General features: G+C 38.9%; 1 protein-coding gene across 1 annotated transcript in view; it reads right to left on the bottom strand.

Moving 5' to 3' along the window:
• Positions 1–19,629, bottom strand: part of RGS22 (regulator of G protein signaling 22) — a 66,303-nt gene that overhangs the window by 29,870 nt on the left and 16,804 nt on the right. The window contains 10 exon segments of the mRNA XM_064441770.1: positions 4,685–4,786; positions 6,373–6,498; positions 8,398–8,503; positions 9,018–9,157; positions 10,774–10,954; positions 11,868–12,029; positions 12,594–13,272; positions 16,200–16,371; positions 16,725–16,890; positions 19,307–19,392. Coding sequence (XP_064297840.1) covers positions 4,685–4,786; positions 6,373–6,498; positions 8,398–8,503; positions 9,018–9,157; positions 10,774–10,954; positions 11,868–12,029; positions 12,594–13,272; positions 16,200–16,371; positions 16,725–16,890; positions 19,307–19,392 — 1,920 coding nt within the window.

The raw sequence follows: 19,629 nt of genomic DNA, 5'->3' as shown, positions 1-19,629 counted from the left end.
ATTTCAAGTACAGTGGGAGAATGCTTGAGTACATTAAATAATTATGTTTCTGTTTGTTTTAAATGAAATTGTGATTTATTATCCTCTTTCTTTCAAACAGCAACAGTATCAGACTACATCCCCCTTATTTTGGACCTTACCAATTTGAAATAGACCCTTTAGACTCCCCTGATATCAGGTCACTGAGGAATATAGGGCTATGATGGCTGACATCCACCCCCCAGTTAGAACTTGTTATGATTACTATAGTTACTGCCTATGCAGGATTCCACCCCCTTTCTACATAGATCTAATCCATACAAACAAAGATTTTTTGTGGCTATTGTGGCCCAGGTTATCAGTACAATAAAGAACCCAGGTGTAAGGGTATGGTCAAAGAATGAGGACATCCACAGGAAGAGGTCTGGCTGAAAAACAAGATCATGCTTATCCTATATTATGCCCTTCTCAGCAAATCCCCAAATAAATTTAAATTTAACACAGGCAGCATTAATTAGATTCATAGTGATTTCAAAAGTTGGAAGTTATTTTGAAGAAGCCTAACACTAGTAAAGTTTCAGTTACATTGTGTTCTAGTATCATCCAAAACATTCAACATATAAAATAGCCAAATTAGAAGGGACCAGTCCAATGACATAAAGATGTGGTATCTGTAAAAACAAACTTTTTAAACAGAGTTAACCATTTTATTTGTCATTAGGGATACATTGCTCCACCTGTTATGCTGCATAAAATCACACACACGAGATCTGTAAATTGGTGAAAAGGGTCCAAAATAAGTCCCCAATATTTTAACACATTTAACCTGGTTCCTTAAATGACTGGTCATTTTTTACCATAGTTTTAAGAATAAAATCAAACCAAACACCCCACAACTTCCTTAGGCAGAACTATTATTTCACCCATTATTTTGTATTAAATGGGTTGAATATATTTGCTATTCTTCTTTAAAGTTGACAAAAAGTATCAGCCTACAGAGTCAGAAATTACCCAGACTAAGGAAGCTTTGGCCAAAAACTATTGACAATCTGCTCACATAAACACTGTTGTAATATATTGCCATATTAGGGACTGCCTTCGCAGGCTGCTCTACCTGCAGGTCTGTGCCCAGTCCTGTATAATTTCACCTGCAAAACTGGGGCATAGTAAAGACAGACACTTTTTTTCCAGAAGTAATAGATAGGCCTGGTAATACATGTGAAGCCAAAACTTAGACGTGGTTAAGGTAGCTCCAAACTCAGAGGACCAGACCCTCAGTGCTGTAATCAGGACAGCCTCTTCACTTTTGAAGGATGCATATTTACGGTGTCTAAAGGATGCCATCTTTTTGCTTAAATACATGTAAGAATCAATTGCTATGGGATTTGACCCACCAAGTAAAAAGATAGCATCACAGACTCACAACATGAATGCACATACTTGCAGACAGGGGAGAAATGAGAAAGAGCTTTCATCCCTATGTCCACTGCTGAGGGTTCAGGAACATCTCTAGGTCTGCACTTATTTGAATGCAAAGACTGCAGAAAAACCAACTGTGAAGTTTTAGACATGCCAAAAGACAGGAAAAGTGTTCCCTTCCTTCCCATAATGAAGGTTCACAGCCACTGGACAATGAAGTTAGTTAGCAAGATATAGCGGGAAAATACATTGTATCCTTTAAAAAGGAATATTCATAGCCTTTTTTGACTCCCATGTCATGGAAGCCTTATGGTTTTCTGAATCTCAGTGGAATAGTGAAACTGTTGTATTGGCCAATCTCCTAAAGTATCAACAGGAAAAAAATTACATTAAATGAACTTAAAGGTTATAAAATTCATACCAAAAAAACTTAACATGTGACATCAAGTGCACATCATACTTTATTTATTCACTGTTTTGTTCCTTTCATAAAACACAAAGAATTTTCCTGCCTGCCATCTATACATTTCCCTACAAATGTGTTAGAATAAGTAGTGGATTGAACCCAAATCCCTGTCTGGAAATTTGGTCAGAGTTTGCATCTTGAAATTACTTATAATGGCACAAATCTGAAGACACAAAATGCTTAGGAAATTCATATTAAGACTTTGGTCTCATTTATGACTTTCCAAATCCAGGATTGTTCAGGCCTTGGGTTTTAGTGTGAATTCATCCCCAGAGGTGAAGGCTTTGGTAACCATCTCAGAATGACTAGAGTAAAGCAAGAAACACAAAAAAAGATTTAAGTACAAGTGCTTTGTATTGCTGACTAAAAGTGTGGATATTGCTCGTATGTAAACAAGGGGCTTGTGCAGCTGCTTGACAGAATCATATGATGGAAGAATACAATGCACTGGCTGGTCTTAAATGGAAAGGCTAAACTGCCTTAACCCCCAGTCCTCGCTTTCCACTAACATAAATCTTGTGACTGACTCTAAAAGTTCACAGTAATGATAACTCCCTTTGTCTAAATTGATTCTTGTGTTAAAACATTACACTTCCCATAACTGTATTACATTTTCTAACTCTAAATAACTATTTTGTTTTTATCGAAAACTACAATATGTGTTTCTTTATTGCTTTTCTTTCCCGATTTATTTTATACTCCTGTGCATATATTTATAGAGAATAACCATATATGTTCCTGGATGATTACCGTTACTCATAGTTTTTCTTATCCATCAGATTTCATTCTCACTGTAGTTTCTTTCCCTGGATGAATGAATGTACACCTAGGAATGCATTTTCTTACTCTCATAAAGCTGAGATTAAAATGCCTAACAAATGAAACTATGAGTAGCAGATACACAGCAGTGCAGGTTTGCTCTTGGTTCTAACAGGAAGCAGGCAGAACACATACAGAATACTCTGGATGTCTTTTTCTGTAATAAATAGTAAAATAAATATGACGATGTGTTGTGTGAATCCGATCCACATTCTCTTAGGAGTATTTGGAATACTATCTTATTGTGCCAAAGGTGAGCACAGAATTTGGGAAGGCATCTTTTCCATAAGCAAAGCCCGTAGATTGGATGCAGCTTGACTCTCTACCATGTTCCAATGAAAACAAGAATACTTTTTGTGCAGCCTTAAAAGGCAAGCTTGAGAATGATACCAAATGTTGCAGCACATGTGTTGATTTGTTATGTTACATTTCAGCTGTTAGTTATGCTAATGGAACAGTTTCACATATTTCGTTTTGATGTATTTACTTTAATGGCTATGTGTATGTAGCTCTCTGCAATTGCCTGGTAACACTGATTGTATGATGTTCTGCTGTCACCACCAGGCCAGCACTGGAAATAAGATAAGAAAAGGAAAAAAGAGCTGGGCCTTAATTTTCAGCCATGCAACCACTGCAGAAAGAGCGTAAGTTGGTATGAAATGAAGCCTAATTGAAAACCATCATGGACCATAACCTCAGATTTGGCCTGCAACAAAACATATAGCAAAATGTAGACACAGTCTTCATTCGATTGATTTGCATGCCCGTTGTGAGCAGGGTCCCTAGCCACACACAGGCCCGGGCAGATACAGGTGACAGTCAGTCTTAGGGGTGCAGTCAATTGCCTAGAAGTAGAGCTGGAGGCGAAAAAAACTAAATAGGGTAGCAGTTCAAATTAGCCAGTGTGTGAAAAGAGAGAGGAAGAAATCCATGCCTTGGCCTTTGCTTGGAGTTTCTGTACAAATAACATCGATTCAGGTGAGAATTCTGGACAAATACGCAAAATTCTGTCATTTGCCCCAGTAAAACCTCCAAGTAGGAAAAGAAGACAAATTCAAGGAAGTCCAGATGCTCAGTAACACAAGCCATACAAAGAGATCAGTCTCCACGGCTCTCTACAGATATTTGTTCCAACGACATGTGAAGTAGCTTTGCTCTATTACAGCATATGTTGAAATATGCAGATAGGATATACTCCTACACGAGGTTTACGGAGGAAAAACAGACCAAAGTTTTACAAAGTGATTTTAAAAGTTGCTCGGAGTCCTTCTAATGATATCACACTGCTGCAGCCTCCTTCTCTGGCAGTACTGGACTAATCTTCTGTAGGTGACAGCTATCAGCACCCATGTGGTGAACCAGTTCATTTTTGGTTTATTCTCTGACTTGAAGTGCATGGTCAATTAAGAATACTCATTTATAGGAAATATCAGTTCTGCTTGACAGTAAATGAGGGTCTAAAGATCAAATGGGGGGATGACAACTGCGAAAAGAACGTGATGCTCTGACAGTCAGAAAAGGAAAAACAGGACTGACAACTGAAAGATCCATTTTCATGAGTAAGGTCATTATCTGAGGTCTGGACTGTGAGACCTGCAATTCTAACCCACACGGGAGTTGGAAGGAAAGGTACAGAACAATTAGATGATTTAGAAAAAATGCTACCTCTGATGTTAACACTAAACAGACAGTTTCCAAATACGACACAGAGTAGCAAAGGGGAGATTAGGTAAACTGAGTGTAATAGATAAAACTAGGAACAGAGCAGAGCCTAGAAATCAAACTATGCATGTTTAACATTTAAATCAAGAAATTCCATGGGAACAATCCAAATAGCTTCTTTTATTGTCCACAAACCAGATTTACTTTGGTGTGGGTTGTTAAGATTTGGAAACTTTTCTACTTTCTATCTTCTTTTCAGTCTTTACACTAAACAAATGTATTTGTGAAAGGAATGAACAAATGCATTTGTAAAGGGAAAACACATTATTTACAACTTACTTGAGCTTGCTTGCATATTTTAAAAGGATGAAGGGTTTCTTGGTAGAAAAGCTGATGATAAGCCTGTAGGTCAAACCAAAAGTACACGCTGTTCTTCCACAACTAGAGATGAAAAATACTGTAAGTTATTGCTACCCAAATATCACAGCTTTATAAAAAGTTGACTTTCCAATGCAAGTAATTATTTAGTTCCTTGAGGTCATCATAAATCAAGCTCAATTTAAGATGGATTTAATCTTCTGTTGCATACTGGCAGACGGACAACATATTTAATGGCATCGTTACTGTGATACTGTATCTTTTATTGTATCCTTTATGCATAATTGGCCATTAAAATTGTTAACATTGTAGTTAACATTTGAAGAGTAACCACATTTCAGCGGCATAAAGCCAGCACTAAAGGAGAAATGCTGATAATGGACATGCAGAATCTGTGCCACGGTGAAATAGCATTTTGCAGCAATAACCAAAAAAATTAAATATTGTGTACTTGACATACATTACTGTGACTATAATTACATTTTTATTACATGCATTTCTGAGGCACAGAGTTTTGGCTTCATTTCATGAATTCAAACAAACATCAGAAGATCTTTCAGAAGAAGGAGTCTAGATCCTTCACCAAGTTCTCTGTTTTAATCATGTGCTTATGGGCTTTGGATCTTAAAAATACCCTGAAACCCCCATCACTGGACAGTAAAGAAAATGTTCCAAAAAGATAAGGGCAGGGAACATTGCCACACATACTGTAGCCTGCCTGACTTGGCATATGAGTGAAATAGGCTCCACAGCTGTAGACAAAACCTTAAGGAAATAATTTTCAAAGAAGTCTGGCACCTCCAAAGGCTAGAGGACATGCAGGTGGGTGCCTATCTCTTGTGAAAAAAAATAAGTTACTTTTATTTAGATTTCTATCTATACACATTTAACACTTTTAGCTGAAGGTATTCAGCTTTGGAAATCTTAGCTTTTGCCTTCCGGTAGCCAAAGGCCTTTCTAGCTACTGCTGCTGGATACTGGGTTGTGCCAGTGATGAAATAGATGTCCATCTTCATTGCATTCAAATCTCCCCTAAAGACTCAATCTTCCTGCAAAGCCACTAAACACTGACTCAGATTCATAACTTGTTCCAACCAATCTTCAGTTTACACCCAGCAATGAATGATGGATCTGCTGACTGCAGAGAAGAAATAGTGTTATGTTTCTAAGAAATCCAAGAAGCTTCGTGGAAGCAGAAGAACGTTTTTAAAACATTGGAGATTTTGGACATCACTAACGCAACAAGCAAGAAGGAGGCAGATTATCATGAGTAATAGCATAGCAGATTTTCCATCTTTTTAAAAAATGTTTTTGTGGGTTAAGACCTCATTTTTTCTGCCAAGCTAAAGGCAAGTTTTTAAAGATGATTAGTCTTTTTTTACCCCTGACGGTACAATCAGATTTCCAATAGGTTTGAGACAGTTAGGATCTGACAGCTTGGTTAAGACCTGTCATTAGTTTGAATATACACATGAACAGTTTATTGTTGTTGAGGGATTGGAGTCTCACAAGTAATAATTCATCCAGTCATCAATCTTTCTTTCTCCTTTTTTTTTTTTTTTTTTTTTTTTTCAGTCTGGCTGCCCTCTGTAACTTGGCATTCAGTCAATTGTGGACTAAATTATCACAGGGTAGGAAAATGCTCATACCTTATTCCCTGACTTCTCACAGAAGTGTGTGAAGTAGTAGCCTGCTCTGTTCTCCAAATAAAGAGACTGCAGCATGCTTTCCATTCTTGATCCCCCTAAGACAACACTGCCAGCAGCGCTTTTCCCCTGGACAAATAAAATATAGTTATACAGCAAGGAATAACAGGCTTTCGTTATTTGTAAATGTCAGTACATTGCAATGGAGGGCCGTGCAGTATGATCAACTAGTGTCTTCATCCCAAGAAGACTCCATTTTCTATTATATATGCAATTGATCGTAGCTCTCCATACCATTTTCCCACTAAATATTCACAGCCAATAGAATAAGTCTGATGACTGAAGGCATGCAGAGTAGCAAAATGACCATAGCATCCATTAGGTGGTTCTTCAATACTTGAAACAGGAAAACAAACCTGGCCTTAATTCTGTCATTAACTCTTGACTCTGAATCTGGGGAGTTCCAATGACATTAAATCATATCACTTCACTGTCAAAAGTTGTTTCAGCTCAGACTACTGTTTTTGAACGCACAGAAGTTAACAGGTGGTTATTTGGCCAAGCCTCAAAACAATTAACTATCATGGAACAAAAGATAGGTCTCCTGGGGTTACACCACTGACATCAGCATCAAAATCATGAGCATTTTAGGGAAGAGGAAATTCATGCCCTTTACTGTGGCTAGCTCCTGGAGCATTTGAAGAAGAATACATCCATTTTGACTATGCTCACGGAGAAGCCAGAGGAGGGTACAAACTAGCAAATCAGCTTCTGATGACCACAAGGGAGAAACTTTGGCTGACTTGCCATCTCTGATAGCAGAAATGGGAGCAGATGAGCGTGGTGGCAGACAACCAGCTTCTTTACAAACAGCAACAGGGATGGAGAAGGGCAGGAGGAAGCCAGACTTCTGAAGCAGAGCAGAAAGATCCCAATCCCTCATATGAAGTTGAACTATGAACCCCTGCATTCCCCTTTCAATCATGTTTGTGGTGGCAAATCGTGCGGTCCTGTCTGTAGGCTCCAGCCAAGGCCTGTGAGTGTAAATTGATAGTATTTTTGTCCCTCAGCTAGAGGGAACCTCTGCATGATGAAGGTGTATAAAAACTAGTAGTTCATGGTGTGAGCATTTCCTGAATATAAGTTTCTAACTGCATATATCCCCTAATTGCAAAGACTAGCATTTTCTTCTGTCAAAATGAACAAAGAATTAAAATGATTGCAGTAATAAACAAGTAAAGTATGATTTTTATGTAAAAAAAAAAAACAAAACGCAATTATGTGCTCAAGTGATCAGCAAACTCCATGCATATGTACAGGCCCAGATTTCATAATTTTTTGTTGGTTTGTTTTTTTTAGTTGTGAGGCCACGGGTATCAATACCACTGTGAAGCAGCAGGCTGTTTCAAGACCATTCCACAAAACTGAAAAGTTTCAGATGTATTTTAAATTGCCAAATCTTGACGGCTCACATGTTCGATTTGTCGGCATTTTAACAGTTATTGAGAAAAGGCTCCTCTGCGCAGCCTGTCCCTCCTGAGGTTTGCTGGATTGAGGCCCTGCTTAGCAGGCAATAATTCAACAAAGAAATGAATGAAGTATACAAGCAATGGAGAGGAATTGTACAAGTGAAACATTTTCCTCTTATGAATTCTACTATTTTAATTACTTTCTAGGGCAGATTCAGTTTTCACTGTAAGCCTGGTAGACTTTTCTAGGCAACGATTCCACTGAAATATTTATCCAGTGAGTTTTCCATAATAGCCTACTGAACATATGGTCACCATGGAGAAGATCAACACTTTCTAGTGAAAATAAACCTCTGTGTGTGCCATGATTTCCTATCCAATAGGTGACAGATACCACACAGAAAATGCTGACGTTCTAATTATACCTCTGCATACAGTATTGAAATTCATATAATCAAACCAATTTCTCCCCATCATTGACTACTTCCCCTTTAATACTACAGAATAAAGTGTTTGAACCCATGATTCAAGACAACTAAAGTTTTCAAGCACTACTTACTGGGAGAAGCTCAGCGTAGGTGTACTTTCTGTGACCCTGGTATTTGGAGTCTGCAGTGCCATCCAAAGCTAAGCAATGAATCATGTCTCTGCTTGCTGACTTTGGCCTGGATCCACAAACAAACAAAATTTTCAATACCTATTTAAGAAAAAACTAGGACTGCTTATAAAATAAACAACTAAGAAAGGGCATGAGAGAGGTAGAATGACATAGTGAATAGTAGAGGAAAAAGTATATGGAGTTCAAATTTATAATAAATGTAAAAAATGTAGAGGAATACCTTTTCTTGTGGCCCTGTGGAAATCCCTGACAGCATATCTTTGAGGGCAAGTGCTTGACACAGGTTAAAAGAATATAAATGAATGTAGAGAATATCAACAATTGTATGGGGAAGCATAAAACACTTGTATTTGGAGAAATAAACCCTTCTATGTTGTGGCACAAACAAATGAGAAATTAAGCAGGCAGGGAGGAATTCTCCATGCATGCAATTTGTACCTTCAATAAGCAGATTATTATACTAAAGAGTATTAATGAAAACAGTAGGATCTAAAAGCCTTTCGTAAATATTTAAGGTATATTGGTGTGCAGAAAGATGTACAAGGGTCTTTTGTACTTACCACTTTCTATTGCTAGAAATGTCATCCCTCTGGGGGCTCTGACTTGATGACAGGGTAGGTGATAATCTTAATGATCGCTTCAAAGAGAAATTTGGTGTAGCTAGTTTTAATAAAGTTGTTGGTGAGCTTGTTCTACTTTTCTAAAAGACATAAAAGAAAAATAAGGCAAGTTTGATTATTTTTCCACCTTTGTGTTTTCTTAACATGTTCTCATTAACTACTCAAAAATGTTGAAGAGTTTTCAGGACCATTTGTCCTTGTCAATCACAATATGTAATACTGCAAATTGCAAAAAGCTTTTCTGAATATCTTCCAAGATTTTTCAGCACACCTTAATAACCACTATAACTTAAAAATTACATTTTTAACAGGTAGAAACATGTTACATGCACTCTACATAGAATTACAGAGGATGTCAGGTGAAAAGCATATGAACATGTTTTGTGAATCTAAAAGATTACCTTAAGTAGCTCACTATAAACCAAGGCTGTAAGACAGATTCAGTCACTCAGACTAAGAGAGAATGGGAACATTCTGCCACACCATCACTGACTTATTTTGAACAAAATCATGCTGTGACTTTCTGGAGATGCCAGTTGCATTGAGTTCCCTCAGAAATTCACCCAAAGCTGCTGCTGCCTCTAAGCTCTTGGAGCTGGAAGATTCAAAAGTCCAGATTTCTCAATTAAAAAAAAAAAAAAAAGGTCCATCAGCTGATTCTGTGAGGTTTATGAGTGTCAGGTCATAGTTTTCTTCAAGTGATGAACTCAACAGGGGCTAGAAAACCTGCAGAGTTAGGATCCTGTCTCCCTGACCTACAGCTAGTCCTGGGTCATTAGCACACCTTGTGAATCCAGAACTGGTCTCTGTAAAAGGCAGCTGCTTCTGGCTCCTATCCCTGCTATGATCAGCAGGAATCTGGCTCCTGAATCCAGCTTCTTTAGAACAGGAAATCTGTCCCACTGTTTTTCCTCCATTGTCTCCATGAATTAGCTTTTCTAAAAATATCATTTTAGTCTAAAACTGTCAAGCTCAAAGTAACAAAGATGTGTGTGAACAGATCTGTGTCATAGACCATCCAGTCCTTGATATGGGGACCACAGTCTCAATTCACATTCTCCAAGTACCTTCTGTTCTGAGGCTTGACACTGTGTTGCTGAAAACCTGCAGCTTTCATGGCAGTTACCTCCCAAATCCAGGCTTTCAAAGAATAAGAGAGTCAAAACTGAACTGGCCACCTGCAAGCTGCAAACTGTGAAAAGGTCTGTGTTTTATGGTTCATGGCCCTCTATAGAAAGCAAAAATCACATGTAGCTGATTGAAGGACTGTGGTGATAGAAAATGAGCAGAACTCTGTCCTTTTTACAAAAATGAGGGGTGGATTCAGGGTAACTGCAGTGAAGCAGTAAGAATTACTCTGGATTAAGAGAAGGCTGGTTGAAGGCAAAATCTGTGCTGCTAGATCCTTAATTTTGCAGTTCTGAGAATTCCAAGCTAAAATATCTATCCAAAAGACTTATGAAATAGCCAGGATGTAACTGAGAAGATAATTTGACTCAATTTATAGCAATCTGTTGTATAAAGTACAGTAAAATTCTGTTGCATTTTTGTACATAACCATCTGCAACAGACCAGTTTGCTAAACTTGACTTCCTAACAACCAAGTACCATATTCTTGTCCCATTGAATTCAAAGAGTTTTATCATTATTTTTGATGGGACAAGGCTTTGTTTTTCAATGTTGTGATCCTACCTACCTGAGGAAGGGAAGGCGGTATCCTGGGCACGCAAGACTTAGGTGTCAATGGTAGCAATGATACCATTTGTGGAAAAGGATCAATGTCCACCCTTGGTCTCTCTTGACATGTGTGCCAGAGCTTCAGTTTTGTACTGGCAGTTTCTATTGCCGTTGAATGAGACACACAAAATCTGGGACCCCTAGGGGAAAAAAAAAGCTAATAAGTAGAACTTTCCCAAAACATGAAATATTGGGCTATTTGGCTTTTTTTTTCCCCCCCATGATGGTGTTTACTGTATCAAGATACGGTGCTATATGCACCTAGATTAAAAATCAGTTAGTCTTAAAGATGCGTTAATACATTGCACTCTTCCAAATTTAAAACCAAGCTACACATAAACTTAGGCTGCAAATTCTGCACTATTACATAGTTGCCTTTGCATGAGTCTGCAGTAGGATATGTCCCAATAGGAAAGGACTGTAGGTCACAGGACACAGACCACAAGTCTCATGAGGATCCACAGCAAAGTTCACAATTGCAGGTATTTGTTTATGCATGCAATTTTTTTATCCCCTTTGGGGAGGAGAGAAGACCTTCAAAACATTAGCTTATGTTTTGGAAACAGGTTAGAATTTGTATACTCACTTAAGCTGTCAATATGTAAAAGGTATTTTGTATGACAGACATTGAACATTAAAGTCTCAGGATCAGATTCCACATAGATGTATACACAGAGCATCCTCAGAAACTTGAGAAGGGAATGGGGAATAGGTTAGGATAGAATTAACCTTCTATGCCTGGAGGGATTTCTCTACCCTGCAGCCTAAAGTTTAATTGAATGGCATCCAAGGCAGCTATACACAAAGTAGCTCAGATGCTCTGGCAGTAAAACAAGGGCTTAGTAAGGCAGATCTACCTGGCTTCTCAGCAGATTGCGGTGTAGTTTAGGCTCAACTAAAAATTCAGAGGCAACATCTGCTAGTATTTACAATGACATTTCTTCCCATAACTGCAATGGGATAAGTGAGATGAAATAAACCTAATGGGCTTTATCAAAGAAAAGGGAAATTTGTTAAAGAATAGAATCTTAGTTCATGTTCATTTTTTCATACCAGTAAAGAAGTAGAGGTTTCACTACTTCAGGCTGAATCCGTCTTAAATGCCTTATATTCCACTGATCACCATGCAGTAGATCAAGTCTGAGTAACACTTCCGAACTGAGGAAATAGTCTCCACTGCTCAGCAGATAGAGTTTTTTCATCTTACTAAGTAGCCTTGAGTCAACAAAAATAGTCACATAAGCATGTATCAGATGCTATAAAGAACTAAGTACAGTTCATCCTACTGGTTAAACTGCTGTCATGCAACATGTTTTTAATTGCAAGTGGCAGAAGCCAAAACAATTTTTCTGCAAATTAGAGACAGGTTGTATATAAGATAAAATGTGCAGTGCCTTAGAATAGACAATCTGAATCCAGCAGAGCCTTTCACTAAAGCAGTTAGTCATACTGAATGCTCTACTTGTTAATTTAAATGCTTTTATTGTATTTTTTTTCTTTCTCTTGCCATCTGTTTTCCAAATTTTTTTCTAACAAAGCCTTAATACTACAGTGATTCTGACTTCATGTAAGCTTTGCAAATATGACTCTGCAAAGAGGGTTTTATCAGCTTCAGCAAAGTCATCCCTGACTTACCTTGTCAGGACACTCATAATTGCTTTAAATGTGTCTGTTCTATTAAAAAATTACAATTTATTCTGAAATCTCAAAAACCTGCATTGATCTAGCTGGGTTACAATATTAAAACAAAGGGAAAAACTGTTAAATAATGGGAAGTACCTTTGCTGCCTTGTAGTGTCCTTAAGAGCCTTTAGTCTTTCAATATCCATCCAGAGCCACCAGTACCTCTCCCCAAGTGTTCCTTTAATGAACTTCTTGAATCTTTCAAACTCGTGTCTGTTGCCAGTGTCATAAGTCCTGTGACTAATACACCAGGCAGCCCTACTGTCTGCCCCATCACTTTCAGAACTCGATCTTAAGCTTAATTCTTCAGTATCTTGTTCTCTTACATTTCCCTTGGACTCCAAAACAGTAAATGGAGAACTTTGGGAAAAGAGTGACTCTTCAGTACCATGGGCAAATTCATTATTTGCTAACTCGTGTATAAACATTTCAGGCTGTTTGTGGAAATCCACGTCCCTCTCAATGTCAGCAGCTGGCTGGTGGGTCATTTCTGAAATAGGTTTCTTCATTACAAATGGAGTGCAAGCTGGTATGAATTCTTCCGGTATCTGAAAAATTGCACTTTCCTGTCCATTTTCTTCTTTTACTTCACTATCCCATTTTGGGTCTAGATAAACTCTTAACTGAGTGTGAGAAGGAGGTTCAGCAATGGCCACAGAAGAACCCTCCTCAGCCTCTCTGGATCCCTCCCTAATAATGTTGGCTTTTGCTGATGCTGTCCTTGAAGGGGAAAGGAAACTCTGATGGTGGCATTCCTTAGACAGAGAGCCTGCTTCTGCATTAAAACAGAAAAAAAAAAACATTGAACACCTTTTGACTCAGGACTGTTCTCCTGCATGTCAACATTTCCAAGTTTAAAAATGCAACGTATTTATATTGTGCTGCTGCAGGAAAATCAGACCATGTCACACTGCAGAGCAGGGAATAGCAGAGGTGCTTCTGCTGTTTCTGTTGGGCTAGAAACTCGGCCGCGTGACTCAGAAACTCATTCCCTGTTGAATTCCAGCAGAGCAGCAGAGTTCAGGAACAACCCCCTCCGGAGCCAGTTGTCTTGTTTACTCAGCTGAGCATCCCAGCTCCTCACCACTTGTTAAACCACCTTGTAGTGCTGCAAGGCCTGGTTTCTTCCTCAGCATTTGGTCATAGTTTGATCAAAGACACAGTATGTAGTAGGATTGGGGGGTTTTTTGATGCTTGAGGAAGCTAGGAAGTGATAATTCTTTGTCTACTTATGCTGATTACTGCAAAAGATTAAAACATCGAACAGGCCTCTGTAAGTTGAGTAAAACATTGACATACACAGAAGCACAACAGAACAAATGATTATGTCACGGGCTCTGGAAACATTTAACAATCCTGCAGTCCAGTCCGCCACCCACAAATGGCTCATTTCCATTTAGACATGTTTCATAACTAACAAATTCAGAACAGTGACCAGCTCTGGGTTTTTTGTCTACACTTCTCTATTTAATCCCTTATACGCGACTCCTCATTGTCCCCATGCTATTAAGCATGCCCTGCCATCCTGGTCCGCTGAGAAAGAAACTTATTTACTGCTTTAACTTGCTCAAATATCTTTTCTGATTCTGCCAGACTTTCAGCAAAGATGACCTTGACTATACATATTGCTTAACTGGGTTAATGCTGTACAAGTCAGCTCTGTAAAACTGAGTGGAATAACTACAGATTTTGTGAACAGCAGCAGAGTCTAAGTGAAAGTAAAAAAAACCAAAGGCATAATTCAGCTTTGGCTCTACGATATCTTCATATAAGTCCAGTGTTTAAACTGTAGAATAAACTGAATCTTCTGTATTTCCCTAAAGCTAAGATGGAGGCTTTCATACTCTGTTGTATCACTAAGGCAAAAACATTGTCAGTGAGGAGACTGCTACAACCTCTAAGCACATGCACTACATCGGACAATGATAGAAAAGGGCTCAATCTCTCAGATCCACTGAATTCACCTTTGTAATGTTATCAGCCTGTGTAACCCCCTGTGGTGGTCTAGTCAATAAATGGCAAGAGCACCTAGTCTTTCCTTCGATCTTCCTCCAAAAATAAGCCACATCTAACCAGTGCTGGCCACTGTCACAGACAGGCACTTGGGTTAGGAACATGGCATAGAGATTCCCTGCTTTTTATTTACATAAGTTTGTGTGTAAGTACATATGGCACGGTATGTTGACATTAATATAAAAATCAGTGTGATTTAAAATATATTTTCCTATTTCTAAACTATTTCAAATGTTTTCACTTGAAAAAGAAAAATTATAGCTTCTTAGCACAGTTCTGTGAATTGTAACATGCAGAATGATTTCACAGGACCTGAGGGAATTAGGGAGAGAGATACACAGCTCTTGAGTAATCAAAAGCCAAGTGGTTCAGGGTTTTGCTCAAGATATTAATTGATGACCCTGATCCAACTGAAGAAGTAAGCAAGGAATTCAAACTGGATTTTCCAAGTAAATACCTTCAGCTACTGAACTCTTTTTAATTGCAGGCTGGCTCTGAGAAACTTAGCTGATACCCTTTATTGCTTCCAGTACCTGACCACTACACCAAGTGAATACTGTGCCTAAAGAAAGTTTTCTGACTGAAAGAATGCTGGATTTCCCATGAAATAAGAGTAAAGAAGAGTAATAAGCACATGTAAAATGAAGGTCTATGTTATAAAATAAAGTTTTCAGTGAGAAGATGTAAAATATTCATTGAGGCAAAATGCTTATGACTGCAGGATAACTGCAGCAAAAGAGACAGAGAGGCTTTCCATAGGCCTATGGCCAGCCCACTGCAATGCAGAGCTACACTACATTATGATGTTCTGCAAGAATGGTACACTTCTGAACTCTCAGCTCAAAGCACTGCAAAAATTAGTGGTAGAGCCATGAGCTGCAAACAAGTGCAACTTGAATAACTTCATTAATAATCCATGCATCAGCAATTTATCTCCTCGGGTGATCCTCATGGGTTTGGGAAAGAAGACAGAATTCTGGACTTCTCATGTCTTCCAATTTTCCATTCAGTCATTGGGCTCCAAGGTCCCAGCAGTACAAGTCTCAAAGTGGAATGCCTGCTTTTTCCTCTGAGAATGCAGGAGAGGCAGCTCCTAACATATGAGCTGAAACTTCTTTGTTCATCTTGCTACTGCCCACAGAGCAGAAGCAAGGCTATGCAATCAGGTGTGCCCATATGTACATCTGTATGTTCTCTCCCAGTACTTCTGAACCTGAACAATTTCAGTTAAATTTGACAGATAGACGGGAGTGTCACAAACAGTTACGTTCTATAAGATTCATAAAAATTGGCAGCCAAAAGGCCTTTAAGTGCCCAACATAAATACCCTAAAAAGATGGCTGCAACACAAATCGTACATTATCAAATACCCAAAGAATCCAGGCAAGAAAGTCTTTCAAAACATGTCAAATTAAAAAAAAAAACCTCAGCTGAAACTTACAGACATCTATGAGACAGAAATATGTAAGAAAAGAGGCTTCTATCATCACAAAGTTACTTGGCTACTAGCTCAAATTTTCATTTAATGTTGTAGCTATGAAAAGAAACAAATCCCCGACTGAGGCCTAGGATACCATGTGATACTCAGAAAGTAATACACAGAGTTAGCAGCAATTCCTTGGAATGCCTTTTTTTTCCACCTCATCAGACTTGTGTTATAAATACTATGGCTGAGCCCCTGTTACTTACCCAGAAAGCTATCTTTTTCGCTTAATGAATCATCTCTTTCATGCTGCCCAGGCAAACACTGAATATCTTGAATTTGACTAGAAGCTACAGGATGCATAAATGAGTCTGTAGTTTTCAAGGGTTCACTTTGTTTTGCTAGTGTAAACCAGTCCTTTGTCTGAGAAACCGTAGCCTAGGAAAAGAAATGTCATAGAGTAATTCCAATTCCTCTATTTATTGTACTGTTTCTGAGAGCAGAGGGCTTACTGTCTGTAGTCATTTAACACAGTCTGTTTGTGTAGGTTTCTGTAACAATAGTTCCCAGTGAAGAGAGCTGTATGACAGTAGCTGGGCACACTTGTAACCCAGCTTCTGTTTAAGCTGTATTACAACCCATCAACCTCCTCCTATAGTTCAAAGAGCTTTGAAAATAAGGGATACTTGGAGAATCCATTGTCCAATTAGGTTGTGACCTCTGTTACAATAATTTAACCCAATGCATTCAATTTGGCTTGATGTTACACTCACTAAACATGTTTATTTTACCTGGCCAAGCGATACATAGAACTTCCTCATAGTCAACAAAGTGTCATCCTCCTCAGAAGGGGGAGAACTTGGGTCTTGCTTCCTTATCCAAGGGTAGTAGTCACTATCTATAATGAAATTAATACCAGTCTTGCTCCATTCTACCTGTGATATCAACTTAGCAAGCCTGAAATTAAACATTAAGACAAGAAAATAGTTCATTTTAGCTTTTAGTCAGACAAACAGTTGATAATTTCCCTAGAATAGGCAATAAAAGCCACGAGCACTCTAAAAATAAATTGTTACAGAGAACTTCATTATCTGCTTTATTATTTCACCCCTCACCTGCTGCCACATATATAAATGCCAGTACTGACATTCCATAGCCCACTAGCTTTACAGTTGGTGGCCTGCTTTGCATTATCAAGCTTTATCAGTAACATTGATTTCTGTCAGGATGATCTTGCATGTATCTATGCAGTCCCAAGACCTGCTAAAAAGCCCTAGACAATTTTGATTGCTAAAATGGAATTATTCTCTCAGATTACAGGAGCCCTGCATCACTACCAGACACTGTCCACACACTGCCAGTTTCATTTGTCATCACTACTTGAGGACAAATAGGATTTTATTCTAGGGTTGGGGAATCTTCATCTTAAATGCAAGTTTCCCCTTTAGCATCTCAGCCTATCTTGATCCTGATTCAGGAAAGCACCTTAAAATACTGATGTCAATGGAAATTAGGCACATGTTTCAAGTTAGTTTTATGTAACCCTCTTAGGTAACTCTGCCTGATCAAGGAAATACTTTGCTATAGCAGAAGATCAAGTTTCTAGTGTTTCATGAGGCCCAGATATGTGTAAAGCAGGCTGCTATTAAAGGCAAAATAACAGAATCACACAAAATCACAGAATCACAGGTTGGAAGGGACCTCAGGGATCATCTAGTCCAATCTTTCTGGGAAGAGCAGAGCCTAAACTAGATGGCCTAGCACCCTGTCCAGACGACTCTTAAAGGTGTCCAACGTGGCTGAGTCAACCACTTCCCTGGGGAGATTATTCCAATGGTTGACTGTCCTCACTGTGAAAAACTTTCCTCTTGTGTCCAATCAGAATCTCCCCAAGAGCAACTTGTGTCCATTCCCCCTCGTCCTCTCCATGTGACTCCATGTACAAAGGGAGTCTCCATCTTCTTTGCAACTACCCCTGAAGTACTGGTACATGGTAATGAGATCCCCTCTAAGCCTCCTTTTCTCAAGCCTGCCCTCATATGGCAGGCTTCCCAGTCCTGTGATCATCTTGGTAGCCCTCCTCTGGACCCCTTCCAGCCTGACCACATCCTCTTTTTTTAGCGGGGACCAGAACTGTACACAGTACTCCAGGTGTGGCCTGACAAGCACTGGATAGAGTGAGGTAATGACTTCTTTCTCTCTGCTGGCGATGGCCTTTTTGATGCCACCCAGCATCCTGTTGGCCTTCTTGGCCACAGCAGCACACTGTTCGCTCATGTTGAGCTTTCTGTCCACCAGGACCCCCAGGTCCCTTTCCACAGAGCTGTTCTCCAGCCAGGTCCATCCCAGTCTGTGCTGCACTCCCAGAATATGTTTTCCCAGGTGCATAACCTTACACTTTTCCTTGTTGAACTTCATAAGGTTCTTGCTTACCCAATCCTCCAGCCTATCCAGATCTTCCTGTAGAGCAGCTCTCTCTTCTGGAGTGTCTACTTCCCCACTCAGCTTGGTGTCATCAGCAAACAAAATGGAGCATTCTTTCACAGTTTGTTTATTCTTTGCACAGTTTTCCCCTTGAATTTAAGTGCAGTATTTGGGATATTGAAAGCTAAAAATATTTTTAAATTTGTCAAGCAGAAGCCTCTACCCCAGTAACTACTGTTACTAGTTACTACTAGTAGTTACTAGTTTCTAGATAGTAACTAGTCTGTCATTACAATCACCAAACATGAGTTTTGTGAACCCTAATGCCAGGCTGCCTTTCCTTGTAGGACTCCTAAAACACACTACAATTATCAGCATCTAGACACAAGCTTAAGGGATATAGAGGCAGATCCTTCCAAAAAGCGCACTAAACCTCCTGAACATCTGCTGAAAGGACATCTGGAAAAACACAGCAAGTGTATAACTGTAAGTCATCCAACTATGCCACACCATCCTCCAGAGAACCTTGCAAAAGGAAGTCTGACTGTATGCCCAAAGATACAAAACTAATAACTGAAATAAAAGGGACTGGCTGTTTTTTTCCAAATAGATTTCATGGATTCATATCTTTCACTTATATGGCTTCTATATTGTTTGGAGAGAGATTCATTGCTACCGTGATATGTCAGTGGAATAGAAACTCAAAAATCAGCAAACCCCTCTTTCTCTGTAATGGTATAATATAGTATATAATTCATGGTCAAGGAAAATTACAGAATGCTGAGTGAAAAAATTAACTGATTTTACTTTATCCAGGTCACTAAAATACTAAAATTAAACAGATCAAGAGGTGAGAGAAAACATATTAAGAGTACTGTCAAGATTAATTAGACAGAAGAGAAAAATGTACAAATTTAAAACTGAGACACAGCGTAAAAGATTGCAGTACCTGTATTCAAAGTAACAGTCGCTTTCTAGAAATGCTGGAAGCCTTTCTTTCTTAATCCACTGAATTGCTTGTTCTCGATCAAGACACTATGAAAAAAAAATTATGAAGATGTACAGGATTCTTTACTTTCTTGGGTTTTTGATCACGTAAATGATTATCTCCATCCCGCTTCTACAGAAGCATTGTCTCAGAAAGACAAATATACAGAATCACACAAAATCACAGAATCACAGGTTGGAAGGGACCTCAGGGATCATCTAGTCCAATCTTTCTGGGAAGAGCAGAGCCTAAACAAGATGGCCTAGCACCCTGTCCAGACGACT

The sequence above is a fragment of the Phalacrocorax carbo genome, chromosome 2, assembly GCF_963921805.1.
Source record: "Phalacrocorax carbo chromosome 2, bPhaCar2.1, whole genome shotgun sequence".
NCBI classification, from domain to species: Eukaryota; Metazoa; Chordata; class Aves; order Suliformes; family Phalacrocoracidae; genus Phalacrocorax; species Phalacrocorax carbo.
The sequence above is the reverse complement of the archived record's forward strand: the minus strand, read 5'-3'. Positions and strand labels throughout refer to the sequence as shown.